The sequence below is a fragment of the Dipodomys merriami genome, unplaced genomic scaffold (genome assembly GCF_024711535.1).
Source record: "Dipodomys merriami isolate MVZ:Mamm:240054 unplaced genomic scaffold, mDipMer1.0.p SCAF_11, whole genome shotgun sequence".
NCBI classification, from domain to species: Eukaryota; Metazoa; Chordata; class Mammalia; order Rodentia; family Heteromyidae; genus Dipodomys; species Dipodomys merriami.
In genome coordinates this window covers 48,185,722-48,211,240 of record NW_027202382.1, presented here as the reverse complement: position 1 = coordinate 48,211,240, position 25,519 = coordinate 48,185,722, and the positions used below count along the sequence as shown (strand labels likewise).

General features: G+C 52.8%; 1 protein-coding gene across 2 annotated transcripts in view; it reads left to right on the top strand.

Moving 5' to 3' along the window:
- The first annotated feature begins 7,985 nt into the window (after nucleotides 1-7,985).
- The window catches only part of Adamts13 (ADAM metallopeptidase with thrombospondin type 1 motif 13), a 29,787-nt gene continuing 12,253 nt past the window's right edge, over nucleotides 7,986-25,519 (top strand). For both annotated transcript variants that reach the window (XM_070015004.1, XM_070015005.1), the window contains exons 1-15: nucleotides 7,986-8,228; nucleotides 8,918-8,984; nucleotides 11,802-11,944; nucleotides 12,616-12,699; nucleotides 12,980-13,104; nucleotides 13,229-13,375; nucleotides 13,868-14,008; nucleotides 14,496-14,658; nucleotides 16,418-16,522; nucleotides 16,870-17,021; nucleotides 17,129-17,192; nucleotides 19,537-19,663; nucleotides 20,437-20,585; nucleotides 21,321-21,441; nucleotides 22,568-22,648. In XM_070015004.1, the coding sequence (XP_069871105.1) occupies nucleotides 8,112-8,228; nucleotides 8,918-8,984; nucleotides 11,802-11,944; nucleotides 12,616-12,699; nucleotides 12,980-13,104; nucleotides 13,229-13,375; nucleotides 13,868-14,008; nucleotides 14,496-14,658; nucleotides 16,418-16,522; nucleotides 16,870-17,021; nucleotides 17,129-17,192; nucleotides 19,537-19,663; nucleotides 20,437-20,585; nucleotides 21,321-21,441; nucleotides 22,568-22,648 (1,786 nt within the window). In that variant the 5' untranslated portion in view covers nucleotides 7,986-8,111. The remainder of the gene's footprint in view (nucleotides 8,229-8,917; nucleotides 8,985-11,801; nucleotides 11,945-12,615; nucleotides 12,700-12,979; nucleotides 13,105-13,228; nucleotides 13,376-13,867; nucleotides 14,009-14,495; nucleotides 14,659-16,417; nucleotides 16,523-16,869; nucleotides 17,022-17,128; nucleotides 17,193-19,536; nucleotides 19,664-20,436; nucleotides 20,586-21,320; nucleotides 21,442-22,567; nucleotides 22,649-25,519) is intronic.

The following is a 25,519-nucleotide window of genomic DNA, read 5'->3' as shown; positions in this document are numbered from 1 at the left end:
AAGAGGTGTTAGGGTTAGCCCGGGGCTGGTGGCTCACACTTGTAATCTGAGCTACTCAAGGAGGCTGAGATCTGAGGACTGTGGTTCCAGTCAAGCTTGGGTAAGAAAATCTGTGCGATTCTTCGTTCCAATTAACCACCAAAAGGTAGGAACTGGGGCTGAAGCTCAAGTGGTAGAGTGCTAGCCTTGAGCAAAAAAAGCTCAGGGACAGCTCCACCGTCCTGAGTTCAAACCCCAGGATGGACATATACATAGCACAGGCATGCACACACCACACACATACGTGTTAAGTTTAGGTAGAGGAAGAAATAGAAACGGGGTGAAAGGTATGCATAAGGAGTCCCAGTTACAGGTGTGGCCTGGCAGGCCATTACCTGTGTATTACTGTCATTACTTTATGGGAACAATCTGGTTCCCATGAGATGTTTCTCCTGCTCCAGGGTGCTGCAACATCACTGTAGGTAGTTGTCCTCATTTTGGGGTAGGGATGAGAGGGGGTGTGGGGTGAGGTTCTAGTATACCTTTCCTTGGGAGGGGGTAGTTTTGGTAATAAAGATGTTATTGATCAGTCTTTCCTTGCCCAAACCTAATATTTGCAGGTAATTGAGGAGGAGTGAGATACAGGATAATGGGGAAGAGGGAATGAAGGCAGAAATGGAGGCTTTTCTCCTATTTTTAGTTAGCCTAAGTTCAGGGTCAGTGTGTTTTAGCAAAAGCAGCTTCCAAGTATCTGTTATCCCAGTGTTAGGCTGAGTCAAGAGGGTTAGAAAAGATCAATTCCACAAAAGGAGGGAAAGAAGGCAGAGATCTCAGCAGACCAGAACAGGCTTTAATCATGGCTGCAGAGAGACTCAGTGTAACACCGAGTAGGGTTGGGGAGATAACGGGGTGTGTGGGGGCTTGTAGGTTTATACAAAATCAAGGGTGAGATCTTTGCAATTTCTTCGCCTGTCCTGTTGGAGACTTACTGTGCAAACTGTCCTGTTTGGGTTTTTTTTGTTTTTTTGGGGGGGGTCCGGTCGTGGGGCCTGAACTCTGGGCCTGGGCTCTGTCCCTCAGCTCTTCAGCTCAAGGCTAACGTTCTACCACTTGAGCCACAGCGCCACTTCCAGCTTTTTTTTTTCTTTTTGCTTATGTGGTGCTGGGGAATTGAACCCAGGGCCTCAGGCATGCAAGGCAAGCGCTCTACCACTGAGCCACCTTCCCAGCCCCTGTTTGGGGTTTTATAGTGGGGTATCTTCCTGACACCAACAGTCCTGCGCTTTCAGATAAGGTCAGGGCTGAGGTTTTCCTGAGAACAGGAGGGGTCTCCATGGGAGGGCAGTCAGTGGGCCCTAGGATCAACATGAAATTATGAGAACAAAGCAGATTCCCACCAACTAATGGGCAGATAGATCAGGAAATGAGGTAAACACTGTATTAAGGAATAATAACCAGGTTAAAAGCACCCGGGCAGCTGGGAGCCTATGGCTTCTGTTTGTAATCCTAACTATGCAGAGACAGAGAAGTCCAGAAGGCTTCATGTCTAAAATAAGCACAGGGTGAAGGGGAGTTGAGCTAAGCAGAGTGGTATTGAAGGGAGCCAGCAGAGCCAGGGAGTTCAAGGCCCTAAATTCAAACTCCAATATGGGAGGAGGAGGCACGGGGGTTTCTCATTAACACAGTGTTTATCTCTAAATTCCGGACTGCTTTCCCAGGCTTCATTAAGTCTTACACTTTCTCAATATGCCACAACATTTGATTTTATTAAAGAAAAGGAAAAAAAAAGCAACCGAATTCCCCCTGACCTTGGCTGTTTGTTCAAATAATTAGTGTGCTCTGGGAACTGAGCAAGGATATATTAAACAAAACAGAAAACTTGAAAAAAAAAATGACTCTTCTGGGCCAAAAAAATTAGCAAAGGAAAATGCTTTTTCAAGGATGGACACGTGTTGAAGGGAGTAAAATCCATCCTTTGTTTAAAGGCACATTCAGAAGTCTATGTTGTAATGATCCAACTTGAATAAGGAAAACGACCTTGAACTCCTTGGGTCTAGTTGATCAAACATTCTAACCATAAGGATGACAAATAAATATGTTATGTACATACACACATTATAAAATATACCCATTGTTAGATCACAGAATAGCAGTTAGTGCATTTGAGCCAAACCCTAACCTACTATTTCATCATAAATATTCCCAGTGCTCAAAGGGTCATTGCAGCTGTTATCAGAGGCATCAGTACCCTGTGTGAGTCATGGGCGATCACTCTCTCTTTGATTTTCTTAGCTTTGCTAACAAACTTCCTGTTCTCTACCATAAAGTTGTTTCCCAAGGACAAGGTGGAGTCCATCTGCCCTTCACAGATGCCACTGCTTTTAGTGACATTAGGAAGTTTCTTTTCACCTTTCTCTTCCTTCCACTTTTTTCTTTGCTTCTCTTCCTTCCCTTTTCGTTCTTTTTTTAATTTGATTTGTTTTGGGTCCTTTTTCAAGGTGCTAAGGATCTCAGTAAATTCAAGTTTTTTCACTTTTTTTTTTTTGGTCAGTCGTGGGTGCTGTCTGGGCCTGGTGCTGTCCCTCAGTTCTTCAGCTGAAGGCGAGCACTCTACCACTTGAGCCACAGCACCACTTCCGGTTTCCTGGTGGTTAATTGGAGATGAGAGTCTCGGACTTTCCTGTCTGGGCTGGCTTTGAACCGTGATCCTCAGATCACAGCCTCCTGAGTAGCTATGGGTTACTGGCACCCAGCTAGATTTTTCACATTTTATTTGGATTTTGTTTGTTTGTTTTGTTAGTGGTGGTATTTGAACTCTGGGCCTGGGCCCTGTCTGTGAGCTCTTCAGCTCAAGGCTAGTACTCAACTGCTTCAGTCACAGTGCCACTTCCGGTTTTCTGGTGGTTAATTGGAGATAAGAGTCTCACAGACTTTCCTGCCCAGGCTGGCTTTGAACTGCAATCCTCAGATCTCAGCTTCCTGAGTAGCTAGGATTGCAGGTGTGAGCCACCGGCACCCAACTTCAGTCAGAGTTTTATAGCAGTTAGTTGAACAGAACCGCAGGCATTTCTCCTACAAAGTACTACATAGCATTACAAATATGCTACAATTTTAATTTTTCCAGTTAACAAAAGATCCTATTAAGTTTTGGGGGGCATAGTTCCTGAGACTCTGTCCAGACCATTTACAAAGCATGGCTTATTTATAAATTCAAGACTCATAGGCACCTGGAATATTTAATCCTGGTATGCAGTTAAAATGCAGGTTTAAGCAGGGCACTGGTGGCTCAAGCCTGTAATCCTAGCTACTCAGGAAGCTGAGATCTAAGGAACAAGGTTCAAAGGTAGTCTATCTCCAATTAACCACCAAAAAGCTACAATTAGAGGCAGTATGGCTCAAGTGGTAGACTGCTGGCCTTGATTGGAAAAGCCAAAGTCCTGAGTTCAAGCCTGAGGCCCTGAGTTCAGGCTCCAGGTACTGGCACAAAAAATAAACTAAAAAGATGTAGGACTGGGTAGGTGGCTTAGTGGCAGAGTGCTTGCCTCATGCATGAAGTCCTGGGTTCAATTCTTCAGTACCACATAAGCAGAAAAAGCCAACTGTGATGCTGTAGCTCAAGTGGTAGCAGTTCTAGCCTTGAGCAAAAGAAGCTATGGACAGTGCCCAGGCCCTGAGTTCAAGCCCCAGGACTGGCAAAACAAATGTAGGTATATTCATTACTCTTATGTTCTCCTGTAACATATCAGCTTCTTTGCTGGCATTGACAGCATTTTCTTGTATGTTTTCTGAGTTTCTTCACTTATTACAACCCTATTAAGGATAAAACACCTTTACAAAATGAAAGGTAGTATACAGCTTGCAGATACTTGCCAACTGTTTGTCCAACAACCCCCTCTAACAGTGTGCACCTCTGGTGCCATGAGCTGCTTGGCTTCAAAATGCAAACTTGGTCCTGGGCACTGTCCCTGAGCTTTTTTGCTCAAGGTTGGCACTCTACCACTTGAACCACAGCACTCCTTCCAGCTTTTTCTCTGAGTAGTCTATTGGAGATGAATCTCACGGACTTTCCTGCCCAGACTAGCTTCAAACCTTAATCCTTAGATCTCAGCCTCCTGAGTAGCTAGGATGACTGGTGTGAGCCCCCCACTCCCAGCAATTCATATACTTTTTCTAAACAAGTTTTATCTCCTTCCTGGTAGAAGAACTGCTTGTCCTGTGCCCATGAGAGACTGATCTGAAAGATTTCCTGAGTGATTGTTTGCCTGTCTTGTCAGGAAAAGCACTGGGCCATTTCCCTTGTTGACTGAAGACCAAGAAGAAGTGGGCGGTGGTGGCCTCTGCCTAGATCAGCGAGGAGAGCCAGAGCCTCCCCCAACTCACCTGGAGAGGTGCCCACCTCAGACCACCTCTCACCATCTCCACGGATTTTAAGTTACAGTTTGATGATGATGATGATGATGATGATGATGATGATGTAGTTGTATAAAGGGGTTGCAACTCCGTAAGTTAGATTCTGAGTACGGTGCCTCTTGGTCATTGTCACCCCTTCCTTCATTCTTCCCCATTTCCCCTTCCAGATTCTTTCTTTCTTGTCAGTTGTGGGGCCTGAACTCCGGGCCTGGGCGCTGTCCCTCAGCTCTTCGGCTCAAGGCTAGCGCTCTACCAGTTGAGCCACAGCACCACTTCTGCCTACTTGGTTGTGATTTGGAGATAAGAGTCACCGACTCTTCAGTCCAGACTGGCTTCAAACCATGATCTTCAGATCTCAGCCTGCTGAGATTACAGCCTCCTAGGATTACAGGTGCCAGTTACCAGTGCCCAGTTCGCACTTCTTAAAATAATTTCAACATATTTCATTGTTCTATATTCATGCATGTAAGTATACCATGTGGAATGTGTTTATCCTCATTCACTCTCTCTCTCTTTCTTTCTTGCTTTCTTGCTTTCTTTTTTTTTTTTTTTTTTTTTTTGCCAATCCTGGGGCTTGAACTCAGGGCCTGGGCATTGTCCCTGAGCCTTTCTTTCTTTCTTTTTTGGATTAGCTTAATTTATTCTCTCTCAATAGGTATTTGTTTTCAAAAGTATTTGAGATCTTTAAGCTGTTGTTTTAAGTAGAATACAGTGATTATAGCTGTTTTAGGTTAGCTTTAAGGATTTGAATATCTGTCAGTTCCTCTGGATTCCATTGGGATGAATCTTTTGGCATGTTAGAACAGAATTGAAGACAGAGAGAAGAGTATTGATTTCTCTTCTTATATTATCTTGATTCGGTACATGAAATTAAAACAGGACACTCCAGAAGGTAACAAGGATGTGCCTACAAACATTTCTGGCTTACTTGTCAGATGATAGGCATGATCATCATTTTTGGCTGCTTCTTTTCTTCTGGTCTCTGAGCCTTTCTATGCTCAAGGCTAGCGCTCTACCACTTGAGCCACAGCAGCCACTTACAGCTTTTTCTGCTAACGTGGTACTGAGGAATCGAACACAGAGCTCCATGCATGCCGGGCAAGCGCTCTACCACTGAGCCACATTTCCAGCCCTCATTCACTCTGTCAGTTGGCCTTCCCCTCCCCCTCCCCCACACCTGTTTCACCTTCCTGTCCTTCATTACAAGGGATTTTGATTGGTGGGTATAAATGAGACAGGAGCCCAATCTGTGGGTCAGATTATGGCTGAAAGTATCACTGTGGCATATTGGTGTGGTCCAGGCCTGCCTGTTTGGGTCAGTAAATCAAGTAGACCATCTCCAGCCTTCCCACAGGGAAGTGGTCACAGCATAGGCTGGCATAAATTAGATGGACCACATGAGGAACTGGATGGGAAGTTTGAACCAGAAACCACGTCTTGGGGTTGTGGGCCTCATACCAAAATGCTATCAAGACATCTAAAATTAAAACAAGCAAACAAACAAACAGATTATTGAAGAGAGAAAAGCCAAGGCCAGGGCTCAGGACTTGCCTGTGTGTGTGTGTGTGTGTGTGTGTATATGCTAGTACTAGGGCTTGAACTAGGGCCTGGGCACTAGCCCTGAGCTTTTTCCTCTTAAGGTTGGTGCTCTACCACATGAGCCATACCTCCATTTCCAGCTTTTTGCTGGCTAGAGACAAGAGTTGCACAAGTTTTCCTATTCGGGCTGGCTTCGAGCTAGGATCCTCAGCCCTCAGCCTCTGAGTAGCTAGGATTCCAAGTGTGAGCCACCGTCCAGCCTTGGCTACTGTTAGAGCGCCAGGAGAGGAGCTTCAGGCTTCCTGGAGGTGGGGAGGAAAGGCTCCCATGCCGTCTGCGGCTGGAAAGTTAAGCAGAGAGAGAGAAGTGGGACCCAGCAGAGGCTCTGAAAATGTGGGGACTTTCTCTGCAACTTCATGAGCAATACGGAAGTGGAAAGAAGGAAAGGAAAGAGCTGATGGCACACTGTTCCTACAAACAGAGAAGTAGGGCAGTGGCAGGGGAGCAGCGTGGGTCAGGAGAAGAAGGGACACCACAGTTTGTGCACGCTGGTGGAGGAGGAGGGCCATTACCAGGACCCTGGCATCTCAAGGGATCAAGGGGTTTCACCACCTCCCACAGCCTCCTCCATGAGCCAGCTTTCTCCCCCCCCCCCCCCTCACCACACTGTGTGAGGCCCATGTCTGGAAAGTTCACTGCCCAAGTATCTTCCCCAGAACTTAAACTTCAAGAGGCCACCACCAGGTGCCGGTGCTCACGCCTGGAATCCCAGCTCCTCAGGAGGCTGAGAGCTGAGGATTGCGGTTCAAAGCTAGCCCAGGGGCTGGGAAGGTGGCTCAGTGGTAGAGCACTTGCCTTGCATGCTTGAGGTCCTGGGTTCGATTCCTCAGCACCACATAAGCAAAAAGAAAAAAAAGCTGGAAGTGGCGCTGTGGCTTCAGTGATAGAGTGCTCGCCGGAAGTGGCGCTGTAGCTCAAGTGGTAGAGCGCTAGCCTTGAGCTGAAGAGCTGAGGGACAGTGCCCAGGCCCAGAGTTCAGGCCCCATGACCAGGCCCTCCCCCCCAAAAAAATCAAGCCCCAATATAGGCAAAAAAGAAGGAAAAAAAAAAGAATGTGGGTTCCTGAGTTCAACCTTTAGTACCAGCACAAAAAAAAGGAAAAAGAAGAAAAAGCCACAGCGGTCATCATCCCTGTTTTCCTGGAATCTGGCACTGGGAGGAGCTGCCTGGGCCATTTCAAAGGCTCAGCCACACATTTGTTGTCTGAATGAATCTGATCAGGTACAGAAATGAAGACGCAGGAGCCAGAGGGAAGGGCAAAAGGAGCAAAGTCTTAAGGGGGTGCTGGCCCAGCACAGTGGCCGGTACAGCCTCCCTGATGGCCTGTCCTGGTGCTGGTCTCCACCGAGGGTGTGTGTGTGTGTGTGTGTGTGTGTCTGTGTGTGTGTGTGTGTGTGTGTCTGTGTGTGTCTGTGTGTGTCTGTGTGTGTCTGTGTGTGTGTCTGTGTGTATGTCTGTGTGTCTCTCTGTGTGTCTCTCTGTGTGTCTCTGTGTGTGTGTGTGTGTGTGTGTGTGTGTGTGTGTCAGCTTACTGAAGCTGACTAACATCAGCTTATCGGGAGGAAAGGTTCATTTTGGCTGTCACTGTGGTCGCTTAGTCTTGTTGTCTTCAGGCCAGAGTGGAGACAGCACAGGAGAGCAGGACAGAGGAGACTGCCCACCACAACAGCCGGGCGGCACAGCTGGGCTGCAGAGCCCAGGGAAGGGATGAGCCAGTCTCCCCGCCAAAGCCACGCCTCCAATGACCTGACTTCCTCCCCCTGAGCCCCATTTCCAAATGTACTGCCCAGAGAGAGACATCCAGGGCCGGTCGCTCCACATCAACATCAACTCCAGCAACCCAGCCAATGCTCCCTCCTTCCCTCCAGACGGGACTGCTGCGCCAGACACCGCTCAGGAGGGTCCCAGCTTGGGGATTCTCAAGTGCAGGACAGGGTTGGGGACTGTCCAAGAGTCAGGCCCAGATCCCAGTGGGAGGAACTGCAGACCTCCCCAAAGTAAACACTGCTTGATATCCTGCCCCAGCAGGCAGCGAGCGGGCCTGCCAGTCACAGCCCACACCGGCCACGTCCCCAGCGGATCTGCAGCGGCCCTCCCCTGCCACGCACTGTGGGCACCTCAGGATGAGCCAGTGTCTGCCCGGTGTGGCGCAGCGCCCTCTCCTTGCAGCCAGCATCTGGGGTTTTCTTACTGGTGCCTTCTTTGTCCTGGGCTGCGGGGGGTTCCCTGATTTCCAGCAGGTAGGCCCGGGGCAGGCACTGTGTTGGGGTCACCTCTCGAGAGTGCTGCCTTACAGTCCTGGGGTACAGAGGGCACATTCTCTCTTTCTTCTGACCCAAGAGGACATTGGCTTCTTCTTGAAGATGCTCAGTGCTTGTTTATCCCAGACCTGTGAGAGTTTCTCTTCTTTGTCTCCCCCTTACCACCCTTTCTCTTGCTTTTCCTCTCCTGGCTCAGTTTTTTTTACACTCTCCTCCTTGGTCTTCTCGTCTCCTTTCCCTTTCCTTCCGTGTGTGTGTGTGTGTGTGTGTGTGTGTGTGTGTGTGTGTGTGTGTGTGTGTGTGTGTGTGTGTGTGTGTGTGTGTGTGTGTGTGTGTGTGTGTGTGTGTGTGTGTGTGTGTGTGTGTGTGTGTGTGTTTGAACTCAAGGCCTGGGCGCTGTCCCTGACCTTTTTGTTCAAGGCTAGTGCTCTACCAATGGAGCCAGGGCTCCACTTCTATTTGTTGGTAGTTTAACAGACATAAGAATCTCACCGACTTGAGCCACACCTCCACTTACAGCTTTTTGCTGACTAATTGGAGATGAGTCTCACAAATCTTCCAGGCTGGCTGGCTTTGAACTGGGATCCTCAGCTCTCAGCCTCCTGAGTAGCTAGGATGACAGGCATAAGCCACTGGCCCCTGGCTCCCCATCTCCTTTTGTCTTGCAGGATTTTTTTCAGGCTCTGGAGCCCAAGGATGTGTCTTCGCACTTTGGCCCCGACGCTGCCTCTGCAGGTATCGCTTGTGACATTTTCCCAAGGAGAAGAAGTTGTAACAGAAGTGTCCAAAGGCAGGAAACCCTGCTGAGTGCATAGTCAGGCTGGGGGTGGCTCTGGATGGAGGTCCGAGGGGCTGTGTGGTCCTAGTAATTAGCTTTGCCACTTCCTGCTCAAGTGATAAGAGCTGGTCGGGGCGTTCTGACGCAGGCTTCTGTTAAGAGTCCAAAAGAAATTGCCACTAATCAGCCATTTCTTCCTCCCTTGCCCCTTCCCTCCTTCTGCCCAGGCTGGCTGATTTTCAGCAACTTCGTGGTTTCTGACCACAGTTAAAAATACTTATTCCCCTTACAGGATGAAGGTGTATGTGTCATGCCCCTCAGAGGCAGTATACCTTCTTAGGGAAGGCTTTTCCCGTGCCTCATAGGTGGTATCTCAGGGTGCCAGCCCCCCTTTCAAGAAGGACAATGGATGACTTTGATGAAAAGTTCAGTGAGCTGGGTGTTGGGGGCTCACGCCTGTAATCCTAGCTACTCTGGAGGCTGAGATCTGAGGATCGTGGTTCAAAGCCAGCCTGGGCAGGCCAGAAGTTGGAGCTGTAGCTCAAGTGATAGAGCTAGCCTTGAGCATAAAAGTAAAGTTCAGGGACAGTGACCAGGCCCTGAGTTCAGGCCCCAGGACTGGCAGGCACACATGCATGTACACCCTTCCCTCCCCCCCCCCCACAAATCTGGTGGGAACCAGAAACAAGTGGGCTAATTCACAGTGGAGAGAAAGAGCAGGCAGTGTGACCAGTGTGACTGCCCAGCTTCTGTGTGTTATGGGCCAGGTGTGCGCTGGCCAGGGCCCGGCTGGGGCTGGGGCACCCTCAGCGCTGGTGAGGGGCAGGGGCCAGGGGCACCCCCAGAGCCAGCCTGGGGCAGAGGCCAGCCCTCCCTGTATCAGGAGGCCCTGGTAAATTCTTGGCTATGGTGATGGTGCCTTCCACTCTTCCTTCTTTTCCTCCTTTTTTTCATGGTATTGGGGTTTGAGCTCAGGGTCTCACGCTAGGCAGGCACTCTGCTGCGTGAGCCACACCTCCAGTCCCTTCCTCCTTCTTGGTGCTGGTTATGTTTTTGAGATAGAGTCTCTCTTTTTATCCTGGCCGGCCTGGACTGAGGCCCTCCTGTTTATACTTGCATAGCTTGGATGACAGGCATGAACTACCACTCTCAGTTTTTGTTGAGGAGTGTGTAGGGGTATCTCTAACTTCTTGCCTGGGTGATCCTCCACCTCTTAGTCCCTCCATGACTACAGGTATGAGACACGGGGCTCAGCCTGGAGCCAGCCTCTTTAGGATGGTGCACCCAGGGAACACCTGGCTACAAACGGGCTATTTGTGTAGACTGTCCACTGAGTACACCTCATACTATGAGCAGCCCCTCCCTGAAGACAAAGCACACCCCGTTGTGTGCCTCCGGCCTCCTGCCCCTGTGGTGTCATGACCAGGTTTCTTTTTTCTTTTGGTCGTGAGGCTTGAACTCTGGGCCTGGGCGCTGTCCCTCAGCTCTTCAGTTCAAGGCTAGCGCTCCACCACTTGAGCTATAGCACCCCTTCCGGCCTTTTCTGCTTATGTGGTGCTGAGGAATTGAACCCAGGGCCTCATGATGCAAGGCAAGCACCCTACCGCTGAGCCACCTTCCCAGCCCCCACGACCGGGTTTCTCATGCTCCCCTTGTTGCAGATGGGGACTTGGTGGCTCTCTGGAAGTGGCTACCCCAGGCCTGCCAAGCAGCTCCAGGGCACAGCTGCATCTGCCGCTGCGCAGGCCTGGCTGGCACGTTCTCCCCTGTACCCAGGTGGGAAGTAGGGCTGTCCTGGGCTTTGTCTGCCATCTTGGGCTGACTCAGTTGTACAGTCGGTGATAGAGAAGGGTGGAGGCTGTGGAGCAGGGCCTGCCCTAGGGGCAATTGGGGGCTGTGGAGGAGGGCCCTGCGCAAGATGGACCCTAGTCCCATGGGACCCCGTTAGGCCCTTGGGTGACTCTTCCTCCTCCTCCTCCTCCTTCTCCTCTTCCTCCTCTTCCTCTTCCTGTCCTTCTCCTCTTCCTCCTCCTCCTCTTCCTGTCCTCCTCCTCTTCCTGTCCTTCTCCTCTTCCTGTCCTTCTCCTCTTCCTGTCCTCCTCCTCCTCTTCCTCTACTTCCTCCTCTTCTTCCTCCTCTTCTTCCTCTTCCTTTTCTTCTTCTCCTTCTCCTTTTTCTTTTTCTTTTTGTGTCAGTACTGGGGCTTGCACATGGGGCCTGGGTACTGTCCCTTAGCTTTTCACTCAAGGCTGGTACTCTACCACTTGAGACACAGCTCCACCTCCTGCTTCTTGGTGGTTCATTGGAGATAACAGTCTCATAGATTTCCCTGCCTTGCAGATCGCAGGCTCCTGAGTAGCTGGGATTGCAGGCGTGAGCCACCAGTGCCCAGCTCTGTCTGTTACTCTTTTTTTTGTTGTTGTTTGTTTTGGTCAGTAGTAGGTCTTGAACTCTGGGCCTGGGCACTGTCCCCAAGCTCTTCAGCTCAAGTCTAGCACTCTACTACTTGAGCCACAGTGTCACTTCTGGTTTTCTGGTGGTTTATTGGAGGTAAGAGTCTCATGGACTTTCCTGCTGTGGCTGGCTTTGAACTGGGATCCTCATATCTCAGCCTCCTGAGCAGCTAGGATTACAGGTGTGAGCCACCGGCACCCATCCTGTTTCTCACTCTTGAGCACCAGCTTTCTAGAGCCTTCACTTTCAGCCTTCCCCTGCTCTCTCAAGTCTCCCTTCTTTCTAGAACCTTCACCTTCAGCATTTTCTTCCTTTCCCAGGTCTCCTGCCCCCTGGCCTCCAGAGGCGAAGGTGGGCTGCTGGGGACATTTTACACCTGGAACTGTTGGTGGTTGCGGGCCCCGATGTCTACCAGGTTCACCAGGAGGACACCGAGCGCTATATACTGACAAATCTCAACATCGTGAGTGCTGGGTGGGACTGGCACTGGCTGGCACAGGAAGGGAGGGGCTCCAGACACAGTTCCTCATCCAGTGCATTTGAGCTTGGTCTTGTTGAACTTGGGTAGAGATTGGAGGCTGGGGTCAGCTGGGGGCTCAGGGCCCGGTGGGTGGTCAGAGGTTTTCCTTTCTCCTCTGTCCCCACTTAGTAGCACAGGTGGGTGAGATCTGGGTATCCCCCTCAGCTCCATGCACCCTACTGACTCTTTCTCCTTTGGTCTGTGCCTGAAGCTACCCTCAAGCCTCTCTTCCCCATCGTCCGTTCAGCCAATGATGGGCTCAGGCTGCCCACTCAGTCCTGCGTTCCCCACTGATGTCCCCTCTCGGCCCCCTCATCCTGTGCTGGCGAGGTGCAGAGCAGGCCAATGCCCAAAGGGTGCTGATGGTTCACATCTGTAATCCTAGCTACTTAGGAGGCTGAGACCTGAGGATCGCAGATGGAAGCCAGCTTGGATAAACAAATCCATGAGTTTTATCTCATCCATTCAACTATCCACCACTGGCTCGGAGCCTAAGAAGGGCATTTCCGCCTCCCTGCCACCTGTTCTTGTTGATGGAGTTTCCAGCCATCCTTACTGGGACCCCTGGGCCAGCTCTGCCCATCACATGACTCGCCACGCTTTGCTTTCCGCAGGGGTCGGAACTTCTGAAGGACCCAAGCCTGGGGGCTCAGTTCCGAGTGCATCTGGTGAAGCTGATGATCCTCATGGAGCCCGAGGTGGGTGCTGGGTGGGACACGTGCTGAGCTGTGAGCCGGTGCCCCTCCACCCTCCTCTGCAGTGCCTGCAGGTTGTGGCGACTGCAGGACTCCCACCCAGCTCTCCGGGTACTCAGCGAGAGCTGAGTGATGGCACTGCTGGGGCCGCAGTTTCCTCGTCTGCGGTGGGCGGGGCTGGGGGGGGATAGCTGTACAGGAGAGCTGTACAGGAGAGCTGAAGTGCTGTGAGAAGGAATGACAGACAGACCGACCAAAGCGGGCTCTGTTACCGATCTCTCAGGATGCTCCAAATATCACAGCCAACATCACGTCGTCCCTGCGGAGCGTCTGTGAGTGGAGCCAGACCGTCAACCCCACGGATGACTCGGCCCCTGGGCACGCTGACCTGGTCCTCTACGTCACCCGGTAGCGGGGCTCCCGGACAGTTTGCCACGCCCGGGAGGGGCTACGCCATGCCCGCCGCATGGGGCAGCGGGGAGCTGGCTGTGGCAAGCACTGGAGCCACCCAGGTGACTCTTCTCTTGCCAAGGTTTGACCTGGAATTACCGGATGGTAACCGGCAGGTTCGGGGGGTCACCCGGCTCGGAGGCCTCTGCTCCCCGTCCTGGAGCTGCCTCATCACCGAGGACACTGGGTTCGACCTGGGAGTCACCATCGCCCACGAAATTGGGCACAGGTGTGTGACCTAGCCGCGGTCGCCAGGTCCCCACGGGGGAGGGGAGGTTATCCGCAGAGGCAGTGGGTCTCATAGAAACTACCAGAAGAGTTGTTCCCTTGAGCAGAGGGGACCAGGATGGGGGGGAGGGGTTGAGGCAGGACTCTAATGCTTCTTGTTTGCCAGGTGATTAGAAGCCCCTGACCGTACCTGGGCTGGAGGAACTTCCACACCCCGAGCCCAGGCGGCGGCCGTGATGGCAGCCTCCCCCCTACATTTATAGTGCCACATATTCGTTTAAGTCAAGGGTCAGGAGCCACCCCGCTGAGCCAGCAGGACTGTCCATTGGGAAACTGAGGCAGGGTGGCCCCATAACTTGTTCCATGGTGTATTTAGCTAATGGCAGGGTCAGGGGCCAGCCTGGGTACTACGCGTGGCTGGGTGGGACCTGAGAGGAGGCCTGTGCCAGCCCCAACCCCACCAGCCGCTCTCGGCGCTGTCCCGTGCCCTCAGCCTCGGCCTGGACCACGACGGCACGGAGGGCGGAGGCTGCGGCTCCAGTGGCCACGTGATGGCGTCGGCTGGCGCGGTGTCAGCGGGCGGGGCTCTGGGGTGGTCCTCCTGCAGCCGCAGGCAGCTGTGGCAACTGCTGAGGTACGACCCCCCACCCCCACCCCCACCGGGGCCGCCGCGCCCTGCCTGCCTTGCTGCCGGGCCCCTCGTCTCCGCGGGCGGCACCCCTGCTTCCTGTCCTGGCCCTCTGGCACCCATCCTCCACTGTATGTGACACACCCCGCCTGACACTTCTGCCCTCCCTCATTCTCACTTCCGGGCACCCACTCCTCTGTCCCACCCCGTTCCTCAGGCCCACCCTGCAGCGGCCCCTTCCCCTTCATCTGCCCCACCTGCTCCCATCTCTCCTGTGGACCCCTCTGGCCCCCTCCAGCCCTGCCGGCATCCACTCTTCCATCCCAGCCCCCAGGCCCCATCCCTGGTCCATGGTCCTCACCCCACCGTCTGCTCAGCTCGGCACCCATCACCTCTGTCCGGTGTCCCAGCCCACCCTGCCCACGTCCACCCCTCCTGGTGTCGGGGACGGGGTGAGGGGGAGGAGAGGGGCCTGAGCCGGGGTCCGTCGCAGGGCAGGGAGAGCACGCTGCCTGTGGGACCAGCCTGGGCCACAGTCCAGACCCGTGGGCTTCCCCCAAGATGCGCAGCCCGGCCTCTACTACGATGCTGACCAGCAATGTCGCATTGCCTTTGGGCCCCGGGCTGCGGCCTGCACCTTCGCCAGGGAGGGCTTGGTGAGTGGCAGCTCCTCGTCTCCAGCCTGCCCTGCCTGGCTCACCTCCCCCGGGTGCCCACGCGGTGCCCGCCGCCCTGCAGAGGCACACCTAGACCCACTCCGTTTGAGGCCTGCTACCACAAGCATCATTGTGAAACAGTTTTGAACCATAGTCCCCACATTTTTGTTTGACTAGGACCCACAGATTGTGTCGGGGGTCCTGGGACAGGCCCGGCGGGGACCAGCTTGCAGTCTGCCAAGCTGAGCTCCGCACACAGGGCTTCCCGCAGAAGGTAGCCTCCTCACTGGCCTCACGGCAAGGCTATGGCTGACAGGGGGCCAGGAGGCGGAGGGGCACAGGCACCACCAGAGACAGACTTCCTCCCAGGACTCCCTAGGACTTCCAACGGCCCTGTGCCCTTTTGCCCTGGGGTTCCTTCCTCCATAAAAAGTATTCTTATTAGGTGTACAGGTGTGGTTTAAGTGGTAGAGTGCCGCCTTGCAAGTATGAGGCCCTGAGTTCACACCCAGTACCACTGGGCGCTGGTGGCTCCCGCCTGTAATCCTAGCGACTCAGGAGGCTGAGTTCTAAGAACTGAAGTTCAAAGCCAGTCTGGGCAGGAAAGTTTGTGAAACTTTTTTTTTTTTTCAATTTCCAGTTGTAGCCTTGAACTCTGGGCCTGGGCACAATCAGCTCTTTAGCTCAAGGCCAGCACTCTACCACTTAAGCCACAGTGCCACTTCCAGTTTTCTGAGTGGTTTATTGGAATAAGAGTCTCATGGACTTTCCTCCTGGCCTAGACTTTGAACCTTGATCCTCAGATCTCAGCCTCCTGAGTAGCTAGGATTATAGGTGTGAGCCACCGTTGCCTGGCTTCCTGAGACTCTATCTCCAGCTAACCACAAACAGCTGGAAGTGGAGCTGTGGCTCAAGTAGTAAAGTGCCAGCCTTGAGCAACAAAGCTAAGGGACCGTACCCAGGCCTTGAGTCAAGCCCCAGTACCAGCACCAAAACAAAACTAAAAACCAAACTCAAAAAAACACAAAATAACCCCAAACCTTGTACCACTGAAACACAGAGAGGGGTGAGGGGAGAGAGAGAGAATTATGTATTTACTTGTTAAATAAAACGTATACACTTTTGTGCCTTATTATCCATACAAGTATTTAAGGTACATGTATATTATGTATGTTAAGTACAACTAATTAATACATTAATTATATATCTGAACAATTGTTTTGGCCTTAAACTTTATCTTTCTCTTCTGATGCAGAAGATATGAAAACATTTTCCCAGCTCTCTGGAAGCCTGTTAGCCCTGGCTAGGATCCTTCTCTTTTTAATTTTTTAAAACTTTTTGTTATTGTAAGGGTGATGTACCAAGGTTACAGTTTGCGGGTCAGGTAGAGCGTGTATTTATTTTTTTTCTTTTCTTTTTTCTTTTTTGGTTGTGGGGCCTGAACTCTGGGCCTGGGCACTATCCCTCAGCTCTTCAGCTCAATGCTAGCACTCTACCACTTGAGCCACAGCACCACTTCCGACTTTTTCTGCTTATGTGGTGCTGAGGAATCAAACCTCATGCATGCAAGGCAAGCGCTCTACCACTGAGCCACCTTCCCAGCCCTAGAGCGTGTATTTCTTTTTAGACTTGCACTCTCCCAGTTAGGATCCTTCTCTTGATGACCAGTCCTCCCTGCCACCGGGCAGTGACCACGGAGGCGGGTCTGGGCCTGCCAGTGTGTCCTGTGGTCTGAGTGGCCACCCGGCTCCCTTCTCAGGATGCGTGCCAGGCTCTCTCCTGCCACACGGACCCCCTGGACCACAGCAGCTGCAGTCGCCTCCTGGTCCCTCTCCTGGATGGCACGGAATGTGGGATGGCGAAGGTCAGAGCAAAGAGCGACCGGTGGAGCGTGTGTGGGAGCGCACGGGTGATGTGTGCGCAGGCATGCTCCCCCAGGGCAGTCCCAGCAGGGCCGTCTCCCTCGGGGGAGGGGAGGGGAGGTGGGATCTGAGCCTGGGGAGACCCTGGCTGGGTCTGCAGGGATGGCAGAGGTTTCCCGACACTAGACTCCCCTCAGCCCTTTGAAGGCCTGGAAGGCTTTCTAGGCTTGGAGTACCCACATTTCTTTACGCACCAAGATGTGAGGGGGGGGGTCCCTGTGGGTACTGGGGGTGGTCCCTGGGGAGGGCTCCCCGTGGGGGTGGGAGGCCAGCCATGTCTACCTTGCAGTGGTGCTCCAAGGGTCACTGCCGCTCACTGGCGGAGCTGAGTCCCGTGGCGGCTGTGCATGGACACTGGTCTGGCTGGGGTCTGCGTGGCCCTTGCTCCCGCACCTGTGGAGGAGGTGTGGTCATCAGGAGGCGGCAGTGCAACAACCCCAGGTACGCGGGCACCCCAGGGAGGAGGGGCCTCATCAGGGAGGATGGCCACGCCCCATTCCCTGGGCCATGGTCACCTCTCACCTCTGGTATTTCACGGTCATTTCCAGGCCTGCCTTTGGGGGGCGTGCGTGTGTCGGTGCTGAGTTCCAGGCAGAGATGTGCAACACCCAGGTAGGCCCGCCTCCCAGGCTGGGCAGGCTGGGTGGAAGACAGCAACCATCTGGTCAAGTTGTGGTCCACACCTTGCTTTTGCAAGGGACATTGGGACCACAGGGCATAAAGCAGGCGGGTCCCGCTGGTGATCCGCAGAGCCACTGAAGTGTTTGCCTCCATCCCCAAGCAACCCTCGGCTCACTGCCGCCAGAGTCTTCCCTGGGGAGCCCCCACTGTGGGGTGTCAGCCATGCTTGTAGATTGAGCTGAAGTCTAGGCCACATAGCCGCGGCCGTGTGGAGGCTAACTGCACAGTGGCGTTCAGCGCACTGGCGGTGTTGTGCAGCACCAGCTTTGTATGGGTCCAAGCATGGCCACCCCTCCAGGGAAGCATGCCACACCAGTACTCAGCCTCCTGTTTCCCTCCCCAGCTCCCACCCCGCAGGGCCGCTGGTCCCCTTTCTGCCGCTATGGATCTCGGTGGTGCCCTTTGGTGCCTGGCTCATTTCCCTTAGCCCAGCGCTTTCAGGGGCCATCTGCGGGGATACCATGAGAGTGGACTTCACGCCCACTAAAGGCTGAATAGTGTCCCACCATCCGGACAGAACACTTGTTGCACTGAAGTTTGCGGGCGGCTGGCAATGAACTTGAATGTGTGTCTTTTGGAGTCTCTGTCATCAGTCCTCTTAGCTGTTTGGCTGATTCAGTCTGCTTGGGCTGCTATCACAAAACACCACAGGCTGAGTCATTTGTAAACGGCAGAACTGCTGGGCAGTCCAAATTCAAGGCCTGGCAGGCGTGGTATCTGGTGAGGGCTGCTCTCTGCCCTCCAGGTGGTGCTCTGTGGCCCCGTCCTCCAGGAGAGAGGATCCTAGATCCTCTCATGGCAGGGGGGCAGAGAGGCAGAGGATCCATGCCCCCCTACATTGCCCAAGGGTGCAGTCCCAGTCACCAGGGGGCACCATCGCGAGTGAATAAGAGATGTCATCACATCTTATCACTGCAGCTTGCAGGTTAAGTTTCCTTGTGAAGTTTGGAGGGGACTCTATCACTGCATCATAGTACTACCTAACAGTAGACTTGCTGGGTCACGTGAGAATTCTGTTTGATGTGGGACTTGCCAGGGTTTGAAGTCAGAGCCCCACCCTTGCCTGGCAGGCACTTTCTTGTTTGAACCGCACCTCCAGTTCTTCTTCCTTTCTTGGTTTTCCAATAGGCCCTTGCTTTTTGCCTGAACTAAGATCCTCCTACATGTGTATCCATTGTGACTGGTGGCAGGCCACTACCCCTGGCTTGGTGTTTTAGTGTGTGTGTGTGTGTGTGTGTGTGTGTGTGTGTGTGTGTGTGTGTGTGTGTGTGTGTGTCTGAACTGGGGCTTGAACCCAGCTTTCACTCAGCGTTTTCACTCAAGGCTAGCACTCTACCACTTGAGCCTCAACTCTACTCTGGCTTTTTGCTGGCTAATTGGAAATAAGAGTCTCACAGACTTTTCTTCTGGATCTGGTTTTGCATGATCCTCAGATCTCAGCTTCCTAAGTAGCTAGGATTGCAGGCATGAGCCACCAGTGCTGGCTTGTATTTGACTTTTGGGGAGTCTCCCAACCATTTTCCACAGCGCCTAGCCATTTTGCATTCCAGCAGCCCTGTGTAAGGGGTGCAGGTTTCCACATCCTCCCATCCTGGAGCCATCCATTCTCTAGTGCTAGCCATCCCATCCTGCTTGGTGTGAAATGGTGAAACGGTGCTTCTAACATCCAGTTAATAACCGGCCTCTGCTTTGGACAGCCCTGGGTTTGAGTCTGGCTGGGGCTCTGGGATGTGCTGCATGTGCTCCGAGTGCTGTCCCTGTCCTCCAGGCAGGTACCCAGGGCCTCTCCAGATCTCCAGAGGAGCATCTTCTCCTGGGCACAGAGTGGCAGCCCCTTTGTGTCTGTGCCCAGCACATTAACACTGATTCTTTTCTCTCCAGAGCAGAAATGTGTAAAATACTGCTGGAGGCTGAGGTTCTGGCCTGCCGTTTCCTAGTTAATGACCTACCCCAGATGCACTCAGAAATGAATACACCGATTAGCCTCTTTCCTCAGGTCCCAGCCTTGGAGCCAGTGGTCCCAAGGGTAGTGCGCTTCCCCACTTTCTTCCCGCTGCTGCTCTTTGCTCTTTACAAATTCTCTGGAATTTTTCCATCAGCAGAGTGAGCCAGATGCTCTGCTTACCCTCCCCCCATCCCCCAGCCCTCAGACTAGAGAGCTGAGGCATAGCCTGGGGCTGGATCACCCCCACATCCTGGATCTGTTCCAGGGTACATATCGGCTCCCACAGACAAGGACCCTATCAGTGCCTGTCCCCCTGCCTCCTCTGACCAGGCTTGTGAGAAGACCCAGCTGGAGTTCATGTCTGAGCAGTGCGCTCAGACAAACAACCGGCCGCTGAACCTCTCCAGGGACAGCTCCTCCTTCTACCACTGGGGTGCAGCCGCACAGTACAGCCAAGGTAGGATGAGGAGCACAGGGTAGGGCCCTGGAGATCTCTGTTGGCCAGTCACCTGGATTGATTGGCACTGTCACTCTGGCTGGTTGAGCAGGGCTGAGGCTCAAGCTGTGGTGTCTCATAGGCTGTGGGACTGACCTGGCCTCCCCAGGAGATAGCAGAGGTCCTGTCTCTGAGTATCGGTTTTCCCTTCTGAAATAGAGGCAATTTCAGTGTCTCCTCTTGGTGTTGCTAGAATGATTCTGGGAAATAATGCAGGGCAAATGCTATGTGCTTATGATTTTTTTTTTGGTCTGTCATGGGGTTTGAACTGTGGGCCTTGAACTCTGGGCCTGGGTGCTGTCCCTCAGCTCTTCAGCTCAAGGTTAATGCTCTACTACCTGAGCCACAGCACCACTTCCAGTTTTCTAGTGGTTCATTGTTGATAAGAGTCTCACACTTTCTTGCCTGGGCTGGCTTTGAACTGTGATCTTCAGGTCTCAGCCTCCTGAGTAGCTAGGATTACAGGCGTGAGCCACAGAAGCGTGGCTCATGTACTTAATGATTTGATCATGTAAAGAGATATGCAGAGGATGCAGCTGGAGAGGCTGGTGGAAGAGGACGGGGTCTGGGGAAGGAGGGAGGGGCTGAGGGAGGAAGGAGGGGCTTTGAGGAGGAGGTCACTTGGACCTTGCCAAGTGGCCATGGAAGGTTCCAGAGAGGCTTCCCAGTCCAGCTCCCTGCCCTTCTTGCTCATCTCACGTCAGTGACCCTGTCGGTGTCCTCTGCCTTCCCAGGGGATGCTCTCTGTGGCCACCTGTGCTGGGCAGTGGGCGAAAGCTTCATGGTGAGGCGTGGAGACAGATTCGTGGATGGGACCCGGTGTGTGCGGGGCCGCCCTCACCAGGATGGGACGCTGAGCCTCTGTGTGTCGGGCAGCTGCAGGGTAGGAAGCAACCTGCCCAGCCCTGTGTCCCTGAGGCCTGCCTGCGCTCTGCCAGCTCTTGAGGGGAGGGTACACGTAGGCTGCCGTCCAGTGGGCCAGTCCTGTGGTCTGCAGGGCTGGAGATGGCAGTCCATGCCTGGAGCTAGGCAAGTCCTGTGAGCCTCGGAGCTCTCTCTGTGGATGGAAGGAGCTGCAGGGGTGCAGCCGCGGGCTGTGGGCTGTGGCTCAGGGCAGGGGTGCAGCCGCGGGCTGTGGGCTGTGGCTCAGGGCAGGGGTGCAGCCGCGGGCTGTGGGCTGTGGCTCAGGGCAGGGGTGCAGCCGCGGGCTGTGGGGCTGTGGCTCAGGGCAGGGGTGCAGCCGCGGGCTGTGGGGCTGTGGCTCAGGGCAGGGGTGCAGCCGCGGGCTGTGGGCTGTGGCTCAGGGCAGGGGTGCAGCCGCGGGCTGTGGGCTGTGGCTCAGGGCAGGGGTGCAGCCGCGGGCTGTGGGGCTGTGGCTCAGGGCAGGGGTGCAGCCGCGGGCTGTGGGGCTGTGGCTCAGGGCAGGGGTGCAGCCGCGGGCTGTGGGCTGTGGCTCAGGGCAGGGGTGCAGCCGCGGGCTGTGGGGCTGTGGCTCAGGGCAGGGGTGCAGCCGCGGGCTGTGGGGCTGTGGCTCAGGGCAGGGGTGCAGCCGCGGGCTGTGGGGCAGGGAGACCATCGCCTCCATGACACCAGTCTGTGCTGTCCCCCCCTTGCCCAGGCGTTTGGCTGTGATGGCAGGATGGACTCCCTGCAGGTCTGGGATGCGTGCCAGGTGTGCGGAGGGGACAACAGCACGTGCAGCCTGCGGAACGGCTCTTTCACAGCCGGGAGAGCCGGAGGTAGGGGCCGCCCTCCGGTGGAGCGCGGGTCTCCTGCCAGTGCCTGGAGCCGTGGCACAGGCTGCATGGGGCCCAGGGCCCGATGCTCACTTGGCACATCTCCGTCCATCCTGCCCTGGTGGCCCTCCACCGCAGGCTCAGAATGTGATGAGGTGGTTGGCTCAGGTTGGGGCACTCAGTGATTCATTCCCTGTGTAGCTACGCAGGTCTCCTTCCTCCAACAGGAAATCCCAGCAGCAGGATGCTGTGGACAGCAGGGCTGTCACACGGGGTCATCCTTCACTCTGGCCTATTTGAAACAGAAGTCGGACCCAGGTGTTGGTGGCTCATGCCTGGAATCTTAGTTACTCAAGAGCCTGAGATCTGGGCTGGGAAGGTGGCTCAGTGGTAGAGGGCTTGCCTTGCTTGCATAAGGCCCTGGGTTCGATTCCTCAGCACGACATAAACAGGAAAAAAACCGGAAATGGCACTGTGGCTCAAGTGGTAGAGCTCTAGCATTCAGCTGAAGAGCTGAGGAGTTGAGGGACAGCGCCAAGACCCAGAGTTCAGCCCCCATGACTGACCAAAAAAAAAAAAAAAAAAAAAAAGCCTGAGATCTAAGGATTATGGTTCAAAGCCAACCCAGGCTGGAAAGTCTGAGACTCTTATCTCCAACTAACCTCCAAAAAGCTGCAAGTACAGCTGTGGCTCAGTGGTAGAGTACTATCCCTGAGTAGAAAAGCTCAAGGACAGCACCCAAGCTTTGAGTTCAAATCCTAGAACTGGTGTACGAGTACGTGCGGGCAGGCGCGTGCATGCGTGTGCGCATACACACACTCACACACACACACACACACACACACACACACACACACACACACAGTAGAAAATCATGTGCCGGGGCAGTGTTCCATGGTCAGTGGAGGCCTGCCGCCCTGCCGCCCACTGCTGTGCCCACTGCCTGCAAACCTGATCCTGGCACCTGGCTCCTGGTCTGGGCACTGCCCTGGCAGGTGGTCTTTCAGCCTGTGGCTCCTCATGTGGCCGGGAGCAACCCTCCACATTGTCTGCTCCTCTCTGTCCAGCTCCCTGTGACTGCTGTGTAGGTGGCCGCCAGGCCCACCTGGCTCATTCTGCTTCTCCCTAGAGTACGTCACGTTCCTGATGGTCACTCCCGGCGTCACTGGGGTGCACGTCGTCAACCGCAGGCCTCTCTTCACGCACTTGGGTGAGTGTGACCTGGAAACCCCTCCTGAACTCAGCTACACATCTTAGTCCCCAGCATGCCTTCACCGGTGACACCTCCTAGCTACCCCACTGCCGCATTCCAAGTGTGCTTAACCTGGGGCGGGAGGAAATGAAGAGAGGGACAGGTGGAGGGTCAAGGTTGAAAGAGACCTGGGGCTGAACCTGGGCAGAGTGTTAACGTGAAGGTTCCCTGTGCCAGGACTGTGGAGCCTTCTACCATCCAGACATGACATACTTGGGTGATGGGTCAACTGAGGAGGCTCTGGACCAGGGTTCACAGTTCTTATTGGAGCAGGGTGCTGGTGGCTCACTTCTGTGGTCCTGGCTCCTCAGGAGGCTGAGATCTGAGGATCCAGGCTTGAACTCTGAGCCTGGGTGCTGCCCCTGAGCTTCTTTTGCTCAAGGCTACCACTCTACTACTTGAGCCACTGCACCACTTATGGCCTTTTCTGTGATTTAATTGGAGATAAGAGTTTCAAGGACTTTCCTGCCAGGGCTGGCTTCAAACTGTAATCCTCTGATCTTAGCCTCCTGAGCAGCTAGGGTTATAGGCAGGAAGCCACCGGCAAGCCTAGTTTTAGTTTTCTTTTGCAGATAAAGATTGAGTGCTTGGTGGCTCACCTGGATAGCACCACTCCAGGTGATCCAAAGCCCTACCTCACATCCAGTTGCTGTCTTTCTGGCATAGCCAATCAAGACATTGGGCCTGCTAGTGTTGCCAGACCCCCTCAGCTCTGGGGAGGCCCATCCCTACCTTGGATAGAGATACGCCCCCACATGAGACCTCTGCTTCTCCTCAGAAGGCCTGCACAGAGGCTGGACCTCTCCTGGGGAAGGCCAGGCTTCTGTACTATGCCATTCCTTGATGGGTCTTTATTTCTCAAGGGCACTTACTCTTGACCTTTTTAAAAAAAAATGATTTTCTTTATTGTAATTATAAAGGTGATGCACAGAGGGTCTGCAATTACATGAGTCAGGTAGTGAATACATTTCCTTTCATACAGTGTCTTCTCTCCCCTCACTCTTTCCCAGTCCCTCCTTCCTGCTACTTTCATAGGTGTCCAGTGAGCTCCACTGCTACATTTTTTTCATCCTTTTTCCCTCAAGTTCTGTGCCTTCCTGAAGAGATACACTTGAATACACCATACATAAAGAAAACAATCACAAGAAGAGAGGTCTTTTGTTTCCATATCTTAGAGTTTGTTTATATATATATATATATATATTATTTTATATACATATGAAAAGGCATGTAGACGTTGCACCTTTTTGTTTCTCTCCTAAAACTCTCCTCTTTTGGTGTCACTGTATGTGCATATCTAGAATCTGGTATACTTTGTCCTATCCCAGTGCATTTTGGATATAACTTCTGTACATCAGGGAGAACCTGTGCAGTTGGTCTCTCTGATCTTGGCTTACCTCACTTAACATGATTTGTTCTAGTTCCATCCATTTCCCTGCAAATGACATTATTTCTTTCGAATGGCTGTGTAAAATTCCATTTGGATCCACTCATCTATAATGGAGTATCTGGGCTGTTTCCATGGCTTGGCTATTGTGAATAGTGTGGCAGTGAGCATGGATGTGCAGGTGTCTTTATCATATCCTGGCTCGTGATGGTCAGGGTAGATGCCCAGGAGTGGTATGGCTGGTCACAGGAACTTTTGTTTTTGAGGAACCTCCAGACTGCTTTCCAGAGTGGTTGTACTAGTTTATATTCCCACCAGCATTTGCTATTGTTCAACTTCAAAATGTTGGCCAGTCTAACTAGGGTGAGATGGAATCTCAGGGTGGTTTTGATTTGCATTTCCTTTATATGCATTTCTTTACTGTTCTTACCTCTTCTGAGAAGTCTCTCCTTAGCTCCCTTGCCCATTTCCTGATTGGTTTATTTGGTTTGGGAGAGGTTAGTTTCTTGAGCTCCTTGTATATATTGGATTTTAGGCCTTTCTCTGGAATATTGCTGGTAAAGATCTTCTCCCAGTCTGTTAGCTGTCTTTCTAGTTTAGTAACTATGTCCTTAGCTGTACAGAATCTTTTTATTTTGATGGTCCGCTGATCAAGTCTCCTATCTGTTGTGCCCCTGGGACTCTTTAAGAAGTTTCTTCTAGGGGCTGGGAAGGTGGCTCAGTGGTAGAGTGCTTGCCTCTCATGCATGAGGCCCTGGGTTCGATTCCTTAGAACCATATAAGCAGAAAAACCCAGAAGTGGCTCTGTGGCTCAAGTGGTAGGGCACTAGCCTTGAGCTGAAGAGCTGAGGGACAGTGCCCAGGCCCAGAGTTCAGTCCCCATGACTGACAAAAAAAAAAAAAAGTTTCTTCTACACCTATAACTTCTAATGTTTCTCCTACTCTCTCCTGCAGTGATTTCACAGTTTTGGGCCTGATGTTGAAGTCTTTGATCTACTTTGAATTGATATTAGTGCATGGTGACACATGGATCCACTTTTAGTTTTCTGCATATGAATGCACAGTTTTCCCAACACCAACTATTGAAGAGGCTGTTTTTTCCCACAGTATGTCTTTAGCTCCCTAATCAAATATCAGATAACTGTAAGTGTTTGATTTCTGGGTCTTCTAATCTGTTTTATTGATCTTCAGGTCTATTTTTGTGCCAATACCAAGCTGTTTTTGTTATTATAGCTCTGTAGTAGAGCTTGAGGTCTGGTATTGTGATACTGCCTGCATTATTATTATTTTTTTACCTGGAATTGCTTTGAATATTTGTTGTTCCATATGAATTTTTGGGTCATTTTGTCTATCACGGTAAAGAATGTCATTGGGATTTTGATGAGTATTGCATTGAATTTGTATATCATTTTTGGTAGGATGGCTATATTCACAATATTGAT